Source organism: Pan troglodytes, chromosome 18, assembly GCF_028858775.2.
Source record: "Pan troglodytes isolate AG18354 chromosome 18, NHGRI_mPanTro3-v2.0_pri, whole genome shotgun sequence".
Taxonomy (NCBI): Eukaryota; Metazoa; Chordata; class Mammalia; order Primates; family Hominidae; genus Pan; species Pan troglodytes.
In genome coordinates this window covers 30,441,377-30,457,571 of record NC_072416.2, presented here as the reverse complement: position 1 = coordinate 30,457,571, position 16,195 = coordinate 30,441,377, and the positions used below count along the sequence as shown (strand labels likewise).

The following is a 16,195-nucleotide window of genomic DNA, read 5'->3' as shown; positions in this document are numbered from 1 at the left end:
ACCAAATGCGAAATAAGTAATTTGAATATCCCTATAACTACTAAGGAAATTTAGTTTATAAATAAAAACTTTCAAAACAGAAATCTCCAGGTCCAGATGGTTTTACTGGAACATTCCACCAAATATTTAAATAAGAATTAGCACTTTTTTTTTTTCAGAAAATAGAAGAGGAGAGAAAACTTTGCAATTCACTTTATGAAGCTAACATTACCCTGTTATTAAAACCAAAGGTAGTGCAAAGAACCGCAGACTAATAGACACCATGAATATAGATGCAAAAATCCTTAGCAAAACAATAGCACATAGAAGTCAGCAATATATAAAAATAATTATACATCGTGATAAGTGGGGCTTATTCTAGGGATTCTGGCTGCTTCAATATTTGAAAAATCAGTCAGTGTCATTCACCATATTAACAGGCTAAAGAAGAAAAAAATCACATGACCATATTAATTGATACAGAAAAAGCATTTGACACAATTCAACATTGATTCATACTTTTTAAAAAACTCTCAGAAAATTCAGAATAAAGGGGAACTTCCTCAACTTGATAAAGACCATCTACAAAACATCTACAGCTAACATTATACTTAATGTTGAAAGACTGTTTTCTTTCTAAGATTGAGAACACCATTATTATTTAACATAGTGCTGGAAGTTCTAACTAAAAATAAGACGTAAAAGACATGCAATACATAAGACATGAAAAGAAAATAAAAAGTATACAGATTGTAATAGAAATAAAATATAACTATTTGTGGATGTTATGATTATCTGTGTAGACAAATTCAAGGAATCTACCAAAAAAATTGCCTAGACCTAATAAATAAGTTTAGTGTTGTCTTAGGATAGAAGATAAAAATACAAAATCAATTGTATTTTTATAAACTAGCAATGAACATTCGGACAACAAAATTAAAAATATGTATCATTTATAGTAAAAAAGTGAAATAGACATAAATCTAACAAAACACTTACAGGACTTGTACGCTGAAAACTGTAAACCACAGAAAAATACCAATGAAAGAAATCAAGGAAGATCTAAATAAATGGGTAGATATACTATGTTCATGGATCAGAACACTCAGTATATAGCGAAGACATCAAATTTCTTATAGATATAGAGAAAAGTATTCTAAAATTTATATGGAAAGGCAAAGGAATTAGAATTTCTAAAACAATTTTGAAAAAGAAGAATAAGGCAGGATGAATTAGAGTACTCAATTTGAAAACTTATTGTATAGCTACAATACTCCAGACTGTGTGATATTAGTGGAAGGATAGGCACATAGATCAATGAAAAAAAAAATAGAGAACTCAGAAATAGACCAATACAGATACGCCCAACTAATTTTTGACAAAGGTACAAATCAGTTCACTGTGTGTGGGTGTGTGGTAGTGGCAGGGGTGGGGCAGGCAGGGAATGGCCTTTTCAACAAATGGTGCTGGAGCTATTGGACATTCACTGGCAAAAATGAACAATCAGCCTTACTTTAAACTGCACACCACTTGCAAAAATTAATTTAAAATGGATCACAGATTTAAGTATAAAATGTAAAACTGTAAAACTTTTAGAAAAGTAAGAGAAAATCTTTGGAATCTAGGACTAGGCAAAAAGTTCTTATATTTGGTATCAAACACATAAAAGGAAAAATGGATTAATGTAATTCATCAGAACTAAATACATTTGTTCCACAAGAGACCCTATTAAGAGATTGATGAGAAAGCTATAGACTGAGAGAATATATTTGTAAACCACATTTCTGACAAAGAACTAATCTCTAGGATATACAAAGACCTCTAAAACCCCAATAGTAAACAACAACAAAACAATCCAATTAGAAAGTGGGCAAAAAACACCAATAGACATTTTGCCAAAGAGGATATACACAGATAGCAAATAAACAAATGAAAAGTTGTTCAACCTCATTAGCTGTTATGGAAGTGCAAATTAAAGCCACAATGAGATATTATTACGCGTTTATCAGAATAGCTAAAATAAAAAATAGTGACACCACCAAATTCTGGTGAGGATGTGAAGAAACTCATACATTGCTGGCAGGAATACTGTATTTAGCAATATAAAGGAACAAACTACTGATGCACATAACAACTTGGATGATGCTCCAGATAATTATGTTGGGTGAAAAAAAGCCAATCCCATACATACTCCTGTATGATTTTATTTATGTAAAATACTTGAAGAGGTAAAATTATTGAAATGAAGAACAGGTGGCTTTCAGGATTTGTGGGAGGTCAGGAGGGAAGTGGCTGTAGCTATAAACGGCACAGAAGAGATCCTTGGTCTGTAGTTTGACTGTATCAATGTCAATATCCTGCTTGTGATATTGTAATATTGTAATATTGTATTACACTAGTTTTGCAAGAGTTTACCATTGGGGGAAACTGGCTAAAGGGCACATGGGTTCTCTCTCTATATCATTTCTTACAGCTGTTTGTGAATCTGTAATTATCTCAAAAGGAAAAATTTAATTGAAAAACAAGAGTAAATAAATGAAAGGAAAAAAGATAAAAAGAATCACAGGGTGTGATAAGGGCTGAGATGAAACTAAACAGGGGCATGTGATACAGAATGATGGAGAGGGGGCTTCTTAGAGATGGTAGACAGAAAATGCCCACTGAGGAAGGGGTGACATTCACAGGTGAGAAGGGACCAGCTGGGCAAAAAGCCTGGGTAAAGCTTGGAAAGCAGCGAGTCCAGGGATTCCACAGGGAGGGAAGGCAATGGGGGAGGTAGGTTTGGGAATGAGCTTTGAGTTTTTTGAGGAGTGGAAAAGAGACCGTAGGGCTGGGATGTGGAGAGCCTGAGAAATCAAGCTCAGGGTGACATGTTATTTGAAAAAAGATCTTGCATGTAAAGTACATGGAAAGGCGGGGATGTAGGCTTTTCTTCTAGCACAGTCTGACTTTGTGCCTGTCCAGCCATTGCCTGTCTGGCTCTGCTCCACCCCATAGCATCTGTTTCTGGGGCCCTTGGGCTCTAGCAAACCCCCTCTCTCCCCAGGGAAGTTCCCTCCACACACTCAGTTACTGGACTCCACCACTCCTGCAAGGTATTTTTCTTTGCTCAGGCCTTTAGTTTGAGAATCCCCTGCTCTGTCCCCTGACTGGGCCATCAGGGTTGAGTCAGACTTGGTCACCCTTAAGATCCTTGGCTATAAAGACTAGAAATTCACGTCGAAACTAACTCATGCAAAAAAGGAGAATTTATAGCAAGTAAACATATAATAACTTTGGTTCCCAATGACCAAAACTCAATTCCAACTGGCTTCAGGGTAGAAAAAAATCAAGGAAAAAAAAAAAAAAAGAAACTGAGACTTCCATGATTGAAAAGTTCAGGGATAATGGCTTCAGCTCAGGGATCCAGCCCCTTTTCATGGCTCTGCTTTCTTTTGGGTCAATTTCATTCTCAGGCTGGGTGGTGGCAAGAGGGTCCCCAGCAACTCCTGGCTCAAATCCCACCAGCTTAGCACCACAGAAGAAAGATGAGCTTTGTTTCCCAGTAGCTTCAGCCAAGTCCAGGAGTTGAGTCTCATGAACCTGACTTGGGTCATGTGCCCACCCCCCAACCAATTACTGTTGCCAGAGAAAAGCAGCATTTTCATTAGCCAAGCCGAGGTCATGTGCTCACATGGATGTTGGGGTTGGGGCCAGCCCCACACAAAACAAATGGCCTGAGAAGAAGGGAGTGATCCCTTAACAGAATTGGAGTGTGGTTACCAAAAGGAAGAATGGCTACTGAGCAGGCAAAACCAACATACTCCTTACTCATGGAATCCAGAAAAAGCCTACTTGTTCATTCTCTATCCTCGGGTTCTGAGTTTCCATCATGCTAGTATAAAGAGACATCCCAGGTTGAAGTAGAATCTTCAGCTTTGTTGCTCAGGAGAGAGTATCTGATTGGACCAGCTTTGGCCAGATGGTCAGCCCTTGTCCTGTCATCTATGAATGGTGGGGGGTGGTGAGTCACATGCTGGACACTTTGGTGGACAGGGAAGCTCTTAGAGGGGCCGGGCTGATATCCTAAAACTGTCTATTACAGACACTCAGGGCTTCTGGAAGATCTACATCAGCTCCTTATCATGAAAGAAACGGGAACTCTATCAATGGGTTTGGTGTTAAGGGAAATAGATGGTCCTTTTGAGGATCCCTTTGAGAAAGGCTGAGTCCTCAGATTTTTTCCTTGCTTTCCTTCTGGGGTGCTCAGGGGCTGTCAAGGGGAAAAGCAGTGGGTGCAGGCAGTGGGCTTCATTGACCATGGGGAATGCAGGGGTGGTGATGATGTTTAGAAACCAGCTGGGTGGGCTGGCAGCAGGGGAGGCCTGGAGCTCCCAGGCAATGCAGGGTTGGAACAGCAAAACTGAGTCCCTGATTTGGAGGAAACCAGTTACCAAGGCAGAGACTGAAGAACAGGGATCCAGGAGCCAGGCCAGAGGTAACTGAGGCCAGGCAGGTACCCCACTCCTGGTACTAAACGTTGAATGCATAGTCTTGATCAGAGGAAACAGGCAGGCCATTTCTAGAGCTGGAACTGGATCAGCTGAGTCTCCTCGCTCTACCCCACCCTTCCTACCTTTCCAAGTGTGGATAGGACAAATTCTCCAGGTTTGGGCTGGGCTCAGCATGTACATCAAGTGAGGGCTGCCAAGAGTCCCAGCTGTACAGAAAGTTGTGGAGGAGAGAGCCAAGCAGGTCATTCATTATAACCTCATCTCTCAGGGGGAGAGTTTACAAACCAAGTCATATGGAAGTGGGTAATGAGGATGTTAATATTAATGATAATAATGACAGCAAGACTTTCTTGAGTGCCTACTATGTGCCAGACACTATTCTAAGATGGTTTCAGTGGATCATCTCCTTTAATCCTTGTAACAACCCTGTGAGGTAGTGCTGTTGTCCATTACGATGAACGTGAGGAGGTGCTGGGAGCAGTGGCACATACCTATAATCCCAGTACTTTGGGAGGCTGAGGCAGGAGGATCACTTGAGCCCAGGAAGTTGAGGCTGCAGTAAGCTATGATCGCACCATTGCACTTCAGCCTGGGCAACAGAGCGAATCCCTGTGTTTAAAAAAAATAGTCATGAGGAATGTGAAACAGAAAGGGTTGGCATCTTTCCCAGGGTCATACATGAACAAAGGTAACTTAACTTTCATAAAAAATGAGCTTTTAGGGTGTCTGCCCCCATCTCCTTCTCCATCACCAACTCCAGCTAATCTTCTTATGCATCCTCACTTCTGCTCCCCAAACCTCCCACAGTTTGTAGAACATTCCCTGCTGTTTGATGCCTCCATGCCTTTGTACACACTATTCCTTCTCCTGGAATGCCCTTTCCCCCGGCCAACTCTCACTCTCCTTACCAGACTGAACATAAGTGTCGCTGTATTTTGGGTAACTTTCCTTGATGCCAGCCCCCTTGGACAGAATGATTCACTCTCTTCTTGCCTCCCCATAATGAACTCTGTTACATCTGCATCACAATGTGCAGATAATTCTCTGTCTCCCAGACTGTGAGTGGGGCAGGGACCAAGTCTTATCCTTCTCTGTGGCAGTAACTGCTTAAGTACCAGAGGAAAAGGCAGCCATGCAGGGATGAATGAATGTTTGGTGGGTGTGGGATTTTTCCTGTCCCTTGCCCACCCTCACGATGGCATCTCTCTCCTGATCTCTTGGCAGCCTGGCGTGGGGCTCCTTTACCTGCTGCATGGCAGCCTCTGTCACCACGCTCAACTCCTACACCAAGACGGTCATTGAGTTCCGGCACAAGCGCAAGGTCTTTGAGCAGGGCTACCGGGAAGAGCCGACCTTCATAGACCCTGAGGCCATCAAGTACTTCCGGGAGAGGTCAGTGCACAGGGGGTTACCTCTGGCCACCACGGGGACTCTAAAGCCCACGGCCTGGCCTCAGTGGCCACCGGGCCCCAGTCAAAAACTGGAATGAATGGTATGACAGAGGGGTTATGGAGGGGGGAGGCAGAAGAAGGCAGAGTTTGGACGCCACTATGTCAGAATTTCTGGGATATTTTAATGTTTTATAGGTCATGAGGTTGCCTTGGGCTTATGTGATCAAAGCACTAGAAACCCAGAAGGGAACCAAGTTTGAGCATTTACCATTAGGTCCTATGCTTCTTGGAACCATGATAAAGAGATAAAGAAGCCGAACCAAGGTTTCCTTCTTGGGCTCTGTCATGGCATTGAGTGAAAAGAGGACCCAGCTGTGGGATTGGTGATGGCTGCAGGAGGAGGATGGCTTCTCGATGTTGGGAACTACATGTAATCACCCAAGTCTTCAGGGTCCAGCTGGGATTAGAGGAGGTGACAATAAACAGTGGGTGGGTAGATGGATAGACAGATGGCTGGACAGGTGAGCAGGTGGATGGGTAGGTAGATGGATGGCTGGATGAATGGATGGATCAATAGGTGAGTGAGTGGATGGGTAGGTGATGGATGGATGGATGGATGGATGGATGGATGGATGGATGGATGGATGATTGGGTGGATAGGGTGGATAGGTAGGTGGATGGATGGACAAGTGGACAGACGGGTAGGTGGATGGATGGATGGATAGGTGTGTTGGTGGATGGGTAGGTAGATGGATGGATGGATAGGTGTGTTGGTGGATGGGTAGGTAGATGGATGGATGGATGAGTGGTGGATGGGTAGGTGAAGGGATGGATGGATGGATGGATGGATGGAATGGTGAGTGGGTGGATGGGTAGATGGATGAATGGTTGGATGAATGGATTGATAAGTAAGTAGGCAGAGGTATAGATGAGTAGGTATGAGTGGAAGGACAGACAGGCAGAAGGCTGGCTGGATGAATTTCAGGAGTTTAGAAGCTGGAGATATCCTTAGGCAGAACTCCTCCCAGACACCTTCTTCTGATGAAGCCACTCAGAGAGAGCATCAGCAGCCTGAAACCAGAAATTTCTGAGCTTTTCCTCCAGGGGATGAGTTCATTGTTGCTGCTGTATCCACCTCACTCTGTACTGCTCTCCTGGCTCCACCCAGAACTGCTCCTATGGGCCAGCTACCACTACCACTCTCCAACCTAGTGTCAACCTACACCCTGCTAGCTGCTCCAGTCTCTTCTGGGCTGTCAGGGTCTGCTGCCCTCTTTAACTCAGCCCACATCCTTAGAGCTGCTGTGCCTATGTTTGTGGCAGGGCTTGCAGAATCACAGGCTGTTACTGTCTCTGAGCTCTGTCTGCCTCCCAGGCCTATCCCAATCAGTAGCAGCACCTAGAGGTACCCACGAATGGCCGATCTGGCCTGGGGTCCCTATGCTCCCAGTCTCTCCTCTTGAGAGAGGGGATATAGAACAGCAGCCCTAGGTCAGAGTCAACCATCATAACTGCCATTTATGGAGCACAAGTTATGTGCCAGGCCCTGTGCCCAGGAATTTCATTTCATCCTTAAGACTTCACTATGCAGTTAGGACTGTTAGCTCCATTTTACAGATGAGGAAAACTGAGGCTCAGAGAAGTTAAGACACTTATGTAAGGTTGCACAGTGATGGAAGGGGAGTTGGGCCCCAGGTCTGGGTGGCTCTTTCCTAGAATGAAGAAAATCAGAGCTGGCAGTGCCTCAGGATCAGGCCACCCAGATTCAAGAGGTAGCCCCAGGATTTAACTCAGGCAGCTGCTTGAGCCCATGCAGGTGCTGTTATGCCCTGGACAGATCTGCTCAGTACTCACAGTTCATGAACAGGCTGGGGGCTTCTCACAAGTCCATGTGACTCTCAGCCTTGAGGACCCTCTTTGACCCCAGAATCTGCTTTGCCCAACATGTGGGGCTTACTGGAATGCCCAGGAGACTGATACTGTCAGGAGTTGGTGGGTGTTGGTGGATGAAGACCCACCTTCCCACCCTTGGGTGCAAAACGGCCTGGGGCACGCTCTGCCATGGGACTGGTCTCCAGGTGCCCTTAGCAGGGATCAGCCTTTATCACATCCTCTGCTGGCTCCGTCCCTTCCCTGTCGCACTTCCCTTCTTCCCTACCCATAGTTCCTGGGACCGCCTCCCCTCAAGAAAACTACCTTTACCCAAATCCTTATCACAGGGCCTACTTCTGGGGGAGCTGAAGGAGATGGGCATTAACGCCTTTCAGTGGCAGGAAGGCATCACTGCACATCCTCAGGGCTCAACAGAGGACGAGGAGGAGGAAGGGGACAGGAGGCTGCAGGGTGGGGCAGCAATGAGGAGCTGGACTGTCTGTGGGGCCCTTGGGAGGGCTTCAGTCAGAAGAGAAGCATGGCAGCACATGGGGTGGGGAGGCCCACACAGGTACCCTGACTGTAACAGGCCCCTCTCTCAGCCTGCCACTGTGTCTTTCCCCAGCCACATCAGCCTCCTTTCCATCCCTCAGGCACTCCAAGTGCCTCCCCACCTTGGGACCTTTCTACTTACTGTGCCACGGGATGCTTCCGTGAGGCCTCTCCTGATCACTGGGTCTAAACACACACTCCCCACAACCTTATCCTAGACACTCTAACCCATTGCTATTTTTTATGTTTTGGAGACAGGGTCTCACTCTGTTGCTGTATTAGTCCGTTCTCATGCTGCTAATAAAGACACAACTGAGACTGGGTAATTTATCAAAGAAAGAGGTTTAATTGACTCACAGTTCAGAAGGGCTGGGGAGGCCTCAGGAAACTTAGAAGTATGGCAGAAGGGGAAGCAAACACGTCCTTCTTCACATGGCGGCAGCAAGGAGAAATGCCGAGCAAAGTGGAGAAAAGCCCCTTATAAAGCCATTAGATCTCATGAGAACTCACTATCATGAGAACATTATAGGGGTAACTGTCCCCATGATTCAATTACCCCCCACTGGATCCCTCCAATGACAGATGAGGATTATGGGCACTCCAATTCAAGATGAGATTTGGGTGGACACAGCTAAACCATATCAGTCACCCAGACTGAGTACAGTGACACAAGCACAGCTCACTGCAGCCTCGACCTCCTGGGCTTAAGTGGTCCTCCCTCCTTGGCCTCCCAAGTAACATGTGCCACCATGACTGGCTAATTTTTTCATTTTTAGTAAAGATGGGGGCCTTGCTATTGGTTGCCCCAGATGGCTTCAAACTCCTAGCCGCAAGCAATCCTCTGACCTCAGCCTCCCAAAGTGCTGGGATCACAGGCATGAGCCACTATGCCTGGCACCATTTCTATTTTTTCATAGCACCTGATACAACCTGCCAGGATTTTCTTTATTTGTTTGCCAGTTTGCAGACTGTGAGCTCTGGGATAGAAGACCTATGCCGTCTTGTTTCCCACTGTGGACCAGGAGCCTAGAATTGGGCCAGGCGCCTACTAGGAGCTCATTCAGGGTTTTCTGGTGATTGACTAGACTCTTGTCTTTGGAGGCCTCAGCCCTGGCTCCCTCATGCTCTTTTATTTCCGTCTCCACCATCATCTCGCTGATTCAGTGCCCCAGCACTTCCATGCCAAAGCCCCAGGAGAGAGGATGTGATTGCTCGGTGTAGGTCAGGTGTTCAGTCCCGGGCCAGGCAGCAGTGGCCAGGAAGATCCGGCTAACCTGGCATGCGGCTCATCTCGTCCCAGGCTGTGGATGGTGGCAATGCCCAGCATGGCACAGGGCCCGGAGTGGGCACTCAGCAAGTGTTTGCAATAGACACATAAGCAGCCAGATGTCCAAAGCTGCCCCATTAGCACTGCGGTCAGTTGCCACCCCTGCTACAGAGATTCACCTCCTTGGGCATCTGTGGGTAAAACACACCTCATTTTGCTGAGGCAGAAGACAAGACCTCTCCGTACCCCATCAACAAGAAGCTGCTGTTTGCTGGTGCCCCAGTTCCAATGGCTCCTAGCAGCTCAGCCCCAAGATGAATTCTTCCCAGCATATGTGCAGAACATCACTTTACACATTCATAATGAACATTATGCAGAGGTTCATCAAATTTTATTTCCCTTCCCCTCTGAGGAGAGCATTTCAGCTTAGCCAGGCTGTTCTATTTCTTTTCCTTTTTTTTTTTTTTTTTTTTTTTTTTTTTTTTTTTTGTGCTTTCCCTACAAAGAGCTCAGAGCACATAGATGTCTGCATAGGTTTGCAGGATGGCTCAGATGCAGGGCTGACATCTTACAGTGGCCAGCATCCTTGGAGCCGCAGCCAGGGACTCAAGGGAGGGCGATCCATGGCCCCACCTGCCCAGGTTTCCTTCTCCTCCACGGGGGACAGAGGGTGCTGTGGAAAGAGCAGGGGTTTGGAGTGAGTTTTCCAAATCTATCTCTTTGCTGCTATGTAATTTGGGGTGAGGCGCTGAGCCCCTCTGAGCCTGTTTCCTGTGACCCAGGATGGGAGAATCCAGAGCTCTTGGTGTCTCAGGGAGGCTCAAATTTGAAAACCCATGTGACATGCCGCGCCAAGTGCCTGGCACATGGAGGGCTTTTTGTGTGTGAGTTCCTGTCCCTTCTGCTCCTAATGCCCTCGCCAGACCCCAGAGTGAAGCATGAGCTTGGTCATGACCAGCTTAGGATGGAGATGGCGAGGGTGTTTCGAAGCATGGCTGATAATCCCGTTATTATCTGTGGCCCTGTATAAGGCTCTCCTCTAAATACCTCAGATGTGACTCAGTTAATTTCTGCGATGCCTTTCTGGGTGTAAGTGTTATTGTCACCTCCATTTTACAGATGGCAAATCGAGGCACAGAGAGGGAGGGCGACTTGCCCCAGGTCACACAGCTGGTAAGTGCCAGAGCTGGGATTTAAGCCCAGGCCACATAGTCCTTCCCTGTGCTGTGTGGCCTCTCAGGCTTGATCAATTATCTCTGCTGGGTATTGAGCTAGGACCTGGGCACACAATGAGAGTAAAGGGAGTCCCATGGCTGAGGAGTTCATCGTAGGAGGGGCAGGTGAGGTGAGAGACAGACCGTGAGTGGGTTTCTGGTATGATGCACTCTGTGGGACAGAGCTCATGGGCTCCCTCACGCCCCCACGTTTCCTATCTGTGGGAGAGGGCTTTCTGGAGCCCATTTCATCCAAGCCTTTCCTGCTGTCCTCCTGGAGACCAGCGACAAGGTAGTGCCCTGCGGGGGCTGATGGACAGGAAGAAATTAAACTGTCCCTTTCCCACCCCTACCCCCACCACCCACGTCCTGTTGGATTACCCTCTGCAAGAGCCGACTGCATGGCTGAGGAGCAGTTGGGCAGATTTGAAATGGCGTTCAGCGCTGTCGAAGAAAGGCATATTATGTGTGTGTGTGCGCGTCTGTGTGCGTGTGCGTATGCATGTGCACATGGTCATGTGGAAGGACCAGTATGCACATGTGTTGGGTTTGCTGGATTGGACGGCCTGCACCCCCCAATTCCTGCCCCACCCCTGAGAAACATCTGGAATTAAACCCTCCCAGCGTCACCCTGCCTGTCGTCCCCTCCTTCGTCTTAATCGGGCCTCCCAAGGGGAGGGTCAGATGCTGCTGAATGAAAGGTAAATATTTGCAGATTGGGGCTTTCTTGAATACTTAATGCTCAGATCTGGTTTAACAATGTGTGGAAGAAAATGAGACCTGTTGGATTGGATCCCAGAGGGAATTCAGCTGTGCCAAACAAATGACCCGCCTCACTTGGGAACGTGGCACCGTGTGGGGGACAGAAGCCCCCGGAGCTTTTTGGGAGGGCAGATCTTCCTTCCTGGGACCCCTGCACCTCTCTCTGTACCACTTAGGACTCTCTGAAATTACTTGTTTATTTATTTTCGTGTTTATGTCTGGCCCATTTCGGTGCACACTCCACGAGAGCAGGGAGCCTGCTTTTCCTGGTTCCCACTCTGTCCCCGCACCTAGAACCACAGAGGCCCAATCAATTACGGTATTAATTATTAACAATATTAGGCCAGGCTCGGTGGCTCACGCCTGTAGTCCTGGCACTTGGGAGGCTGATGCAGGCAGATCACTTAAGTCCAGGAGCTCGAGACTAGCCTGGGCAACATAGCAAGACCCTGTCTCTACAAAAAAATTAAAAGATTAGCTGGATGTGGTGGCATGTGCCTGTGGTCCCAGTTACTCAGGGAGGCTGAGGTGGGAGGATCACTTGAGCCCGGGGGATCAAGGCTTCAGCGAGCTATGATGGCACCGCTGCTCTCCCACCTGGGCTACAGAACAAGAACCTGTCTTGAAAAACCAAACCAAGCCAAAAAAACAATATTAATTCTATTGTTAAGTATAGTAGAAAGTTATGCAGTGCCTCCTGTTGCAGACACTGTTTGAGCGCCTGGCTGACTTCATGCATTCAGCCCTTGTGGAACGCCTGAAGAAATAGACCAGGGTTGGAATTAACTTCGCAGTTTACTAGCTGTGAGTCCCCAGGTAACTCGCTTCACCTCTCCGAGCTTCAATTTTCCTGGCTGGAAAATGAGCTAATGCCTACCTTGAGGCTTTGTTGTGAGGACTTTATGAAATGATACAATTATGTTTCTGGAAACAAAGCTGGGGTTCCCCTCTCCCTGCCCCCCGCCCCCCTCACCCCACCCCTCTGTTAGAGACCTCCCTCTGTGCAGGGCAAATAAGATACACTCCCTGCCTGAAAAGGGGGCCTGTAGCAAGCGGCAAATGGTAGTCCTTGGAGAATCTGGCCTGCAGATGTGTTTTGTTTAGCTTGCATGGTGGTTTCAAAATTCTTATTTATTTATTTATTTATTTACTTTTTTGAGACACTCTCGCTCAGTCACCCAGCCTGGAGTGCAGCGGCGTGATCTCCGCTCACTGCAAGCTCTGCCTCCTGGGTTCACGCCGTTCTCCTGCCTCAGCCTCCCGAGTAACTGGGACTACAGGTGCCCGCCACCACGCCCAGCTAATTTTTTTTGTATTTTTTTAGTAGAGACAGGGTTTCACCGTGTTAGCCAGGATGGTCGTGATCTCCTGACCTCGGGATCCGCCCTCCTCGGCCTCCCAAAGTGCTGGGATTACAGGTGTGAGCCACCGCGCCCGGCCCAAAATTCTTAAATTTGGGCTGAGTTTTAAAAATCAGGAGATTTCATGTTAAAATATCAAGGTTTTGCAGAAACAGAAAAAGAAATATGGCATTTTCTCACTTATAAGTGGGAGCTAATCACTGGGTACACATGGACATAAAGACGGGAACAACAGACATTGGGGACTGCAAGAGCAGGGAAGGAGGAAGGCAAGGGTTGAAAAACCACCTATCAGGTACTATGTTCAGGGTTTGGGTGATGGGATCAACTGAAGCCCAACCTCAGCATCATGCAATGCACCCATGTAATGAATCTGCACATGTACCCCTGAATCTTAAAAAAAAAAAATACAAGAAATCAAAAATCAAGGTTTTTGGCTTTTCATGACAAAGCAGAGATCTGGCCACACTGGGCCCATGTTCCCGCATGGCAACAACAGGCTGAAACACTTGAGTTCACAGCCCCCTGCTCACACCACAGCAAAGTGCACTGGGTGGCACAATCGAGTCTCCCGGAAGTGGCTTCAGGCAGGAGGGGCCAGTCCCAGTGGGAGGTATAGGATAGAAGAGGCTTCACAGAAGAGACCCCTGAGCTGAGTTTTTCAATACTCATGCAGCATTCACCAGACAGATCGGCAGTGGGTGAGGAAGGCTATTTCAGGCACGGGGAACAGAACAAGCAAAGGCCAGGAGGGGCCGACACACGAAGCACATTTAGGAAAATCTAAGCAACTTGGTGTGATTTGAGAGTGAGCACCTCGGTGGGAGTTGTGCCTGGGTCTCTGATCTCTCTTCTCCTCCCACGGTGTCTGGGGTTGGAGGCTGGTGGTAGCAGCTATCTGTCTATCACTGGGATGCATTTATCTTCTAAGAGAGAGGAGATGGAGTAGGAACCATCCAAAACCCCCTTCCTTGATGCCAGTGCTCGCTGCACTCCCAGCCCAACACAAAGCCATCAGATCTCAGATCTGCAAGAAACCAGCATGGACAAAAGTGGTTTGTGCACAGGGAAGGGGTGACCTCAACCTGGCTCCTTACACATTCACCGGATTGGCTGAGCAGGGATGGGCACGTCAACCGCATGCCCCAATGGCTCCTGTTCTCTCTCTCCTGTTTGCTGTGGGGGAGCCTTGTGAAGGGCCTGTCTCCACATCTTCACCTCCCACTCACCGTCCAGCCCCCTCCAATCTGGCTCCCACCCCCTCACTCCACGAAGCAGCTCTCGGCAGCCTGGCACGGCACCCACCTGCCTCCCGAATTGCTCTCTCTTCGGCTCCCACAGCCACTTCTCCTGGTCCTGTGTGCCGACGCCGTCTCTGGTTTCCTACAGGGCTGTCTTCCCTTCTATGATGTGCAGCTCCTCATCCTCCAGGGCCACGTGGCCGAGGGCCCCCATATTAGAAGAACCCGCTCCGCCCCACCCGATGCCATATGCAGTTGCTTCCTTGGTGTTTCTACTTGGATTCTCAAAGGCACCTCAGATCAATATGTCCAAGACTCATTCATGATATTCACGCCCCCAAACGCAGTCTTATTTCCATCTCTCCCTCCATAAGTGGCTCTGCTTGTGCAAGCTGGAAACCTGCAGTCCTGACAGATGCCGCTGCTTCTTCACCACCCATGACCCTCCCGCTCACCACAAGCCCAGGGCCTTCTCTTTATGTCTCCTTCCTTTTTCTCTGCCTCCACTTCCATCGTCCTAGTCTGTGGCTGCAACAGGACTTACCTGGGTGAATCCAGCAACTTTCTTCACGATCTTTGCACACCCATTTTTGTCCCCTCTAATCTACTCTCACCCCAGAAGCTGCAATGCCTCCTCAATATGCTAACGTCATCAGGGTAACAGGACTCCCATCTTTCTGCCTAAAACACTGGAGTGGTTTCCCATGGCTCTCAGGACAAAGACCCAATTCCTCATCATAACTTCAGAGTCCCACCATGTACCCCGGGCCCCTTGCCCTGCACGCAGCATCTCCTGATCATACACAGCTCCCCAGCCCGGCCATGTTCCAGCCTGTGCAGCTCTGACCCACTCTTCTCTCTGCTGGAGTGCTGCCTGACACCTTCCCCACCGTCTCCTCCACTGAGCTGGGCAGCATCACGCCTCAGGTATCCTCACGTCTGTTCTCCCTCCTGGCGTCGTCTGGGTGCTGAAAGGGACTTCTGAGACAAGTCCGGTCTGGAGGTTTCGTGCTGTCGGTAGGGCCTTTATGGGTGGAGGGACTCCTTAGGGGTTGTCAAAGTTGGGGATGGGGTTTTGAGATGGGGACCACCACCATGCCAGTGATTATTTGTATTGCCAGGTAATCATTGCTAACCCATGCGATTCTAGAAATAACCAAAGTGTAACTTCAAGGTGTTAATATCTAGAGGTCTCTTTTTTTTTTTTTTTTTTTAAGACAGAGTCTCGTTCTGTTGCCAGGCTGGAGTGCAGTGGCGTGATCTTGGCTCACTGCAACCTCTGCCTCCCCGGTTTAAGCGATTCTCCTGCCTCAGCCTCCCTAGTAGCTGAGATTACAGGCATACGCCACCATGCCTGGCTAATTTTTTTGTATTTTTAGTAGAGACGGGGTTTCACCTTGTTGGTCAGGCTGGTCTTGAACTCCTGACCTTGTGATCCACTCGCCTCAGCCTCCCAAAGTGCTGGGATTACAGGCGTGAGCCACCGCGCCCGGCCGAGGTCTCTTTTTAAAACCCAGTATTGGAGAAACGGGAGACAAAACTGTAAATTACACGTAAAGATCAAGCTAAGGCACTGACATGCGCATGGCTTTATCTCCTTCTGTGTTATTTTCCAAATGTTTTATATCATGATGATATTTACTCAGAAAATGGGAAAAGAAAAAAAAAGTCCTTCTTAAAAACCCATTTATTTCCCCCTAACTTGCAATGACCCTTTTTACGTGATGTTATGGAATCTTAATTTACTACCTGCAGTCATTTATTTGCCCAAAATTCCTTTTAATTCCATTTTTCATTCCATCGTGAATTGCTTATTTAAAAATCAATGTGTTCTTTGTCCTCTGCGACTGTTTCTTAGATGTCTAGCCTCTGAGACATGTTCAATCACAGCTCCATCTCATCCATCTGTCTTCACTGCTTGAAGTTTATTTCTCGGTAACACCTTGCACGCCATCACCCAGTGTTGGGGTCCTTTGAAATCGCCGTTCATTCTTGAGAGGAACGCGATGCCCAGAAACTGGAGATGGCACCGTGGAGATTCAGAGCCTTCACGCGGCTCATGT

The 16,195-nt window shown here is 47.6% G+C and overlaps 1 protein-coding gene across 5 annotated transcripts in view; it reads left to right on the top strand.

Annotated features, from left to right (window-relative positions):
• GSG1L (GSG1 like) overlaps nucleotides 1-16,195 on the top strand; it is a 285,264-nt gene that overhangs the window by 241,996 nt on the left and 27,073 nt on the right. For 4 of the 5 annotated variants that reach the window (XM_016929683.4, XM_054669115.2, XM_016929682.3 and 1 more), the window contains one exon: nucleotides 5,697-5,864. The exons of the other annotated variant lie outside the window; for it this stretch is intronic. In XM_016929683.4, coding sequence (XP_016785172.1) covers nucleotides 5,697-5,864 — 168 coding nt within the window. The remainder of the gene's footprint in view (nucleotides 1-5,696; nucleotides 5,865-16,195) is intronic. 5 annotated transcript variants of the gene reach the window in all.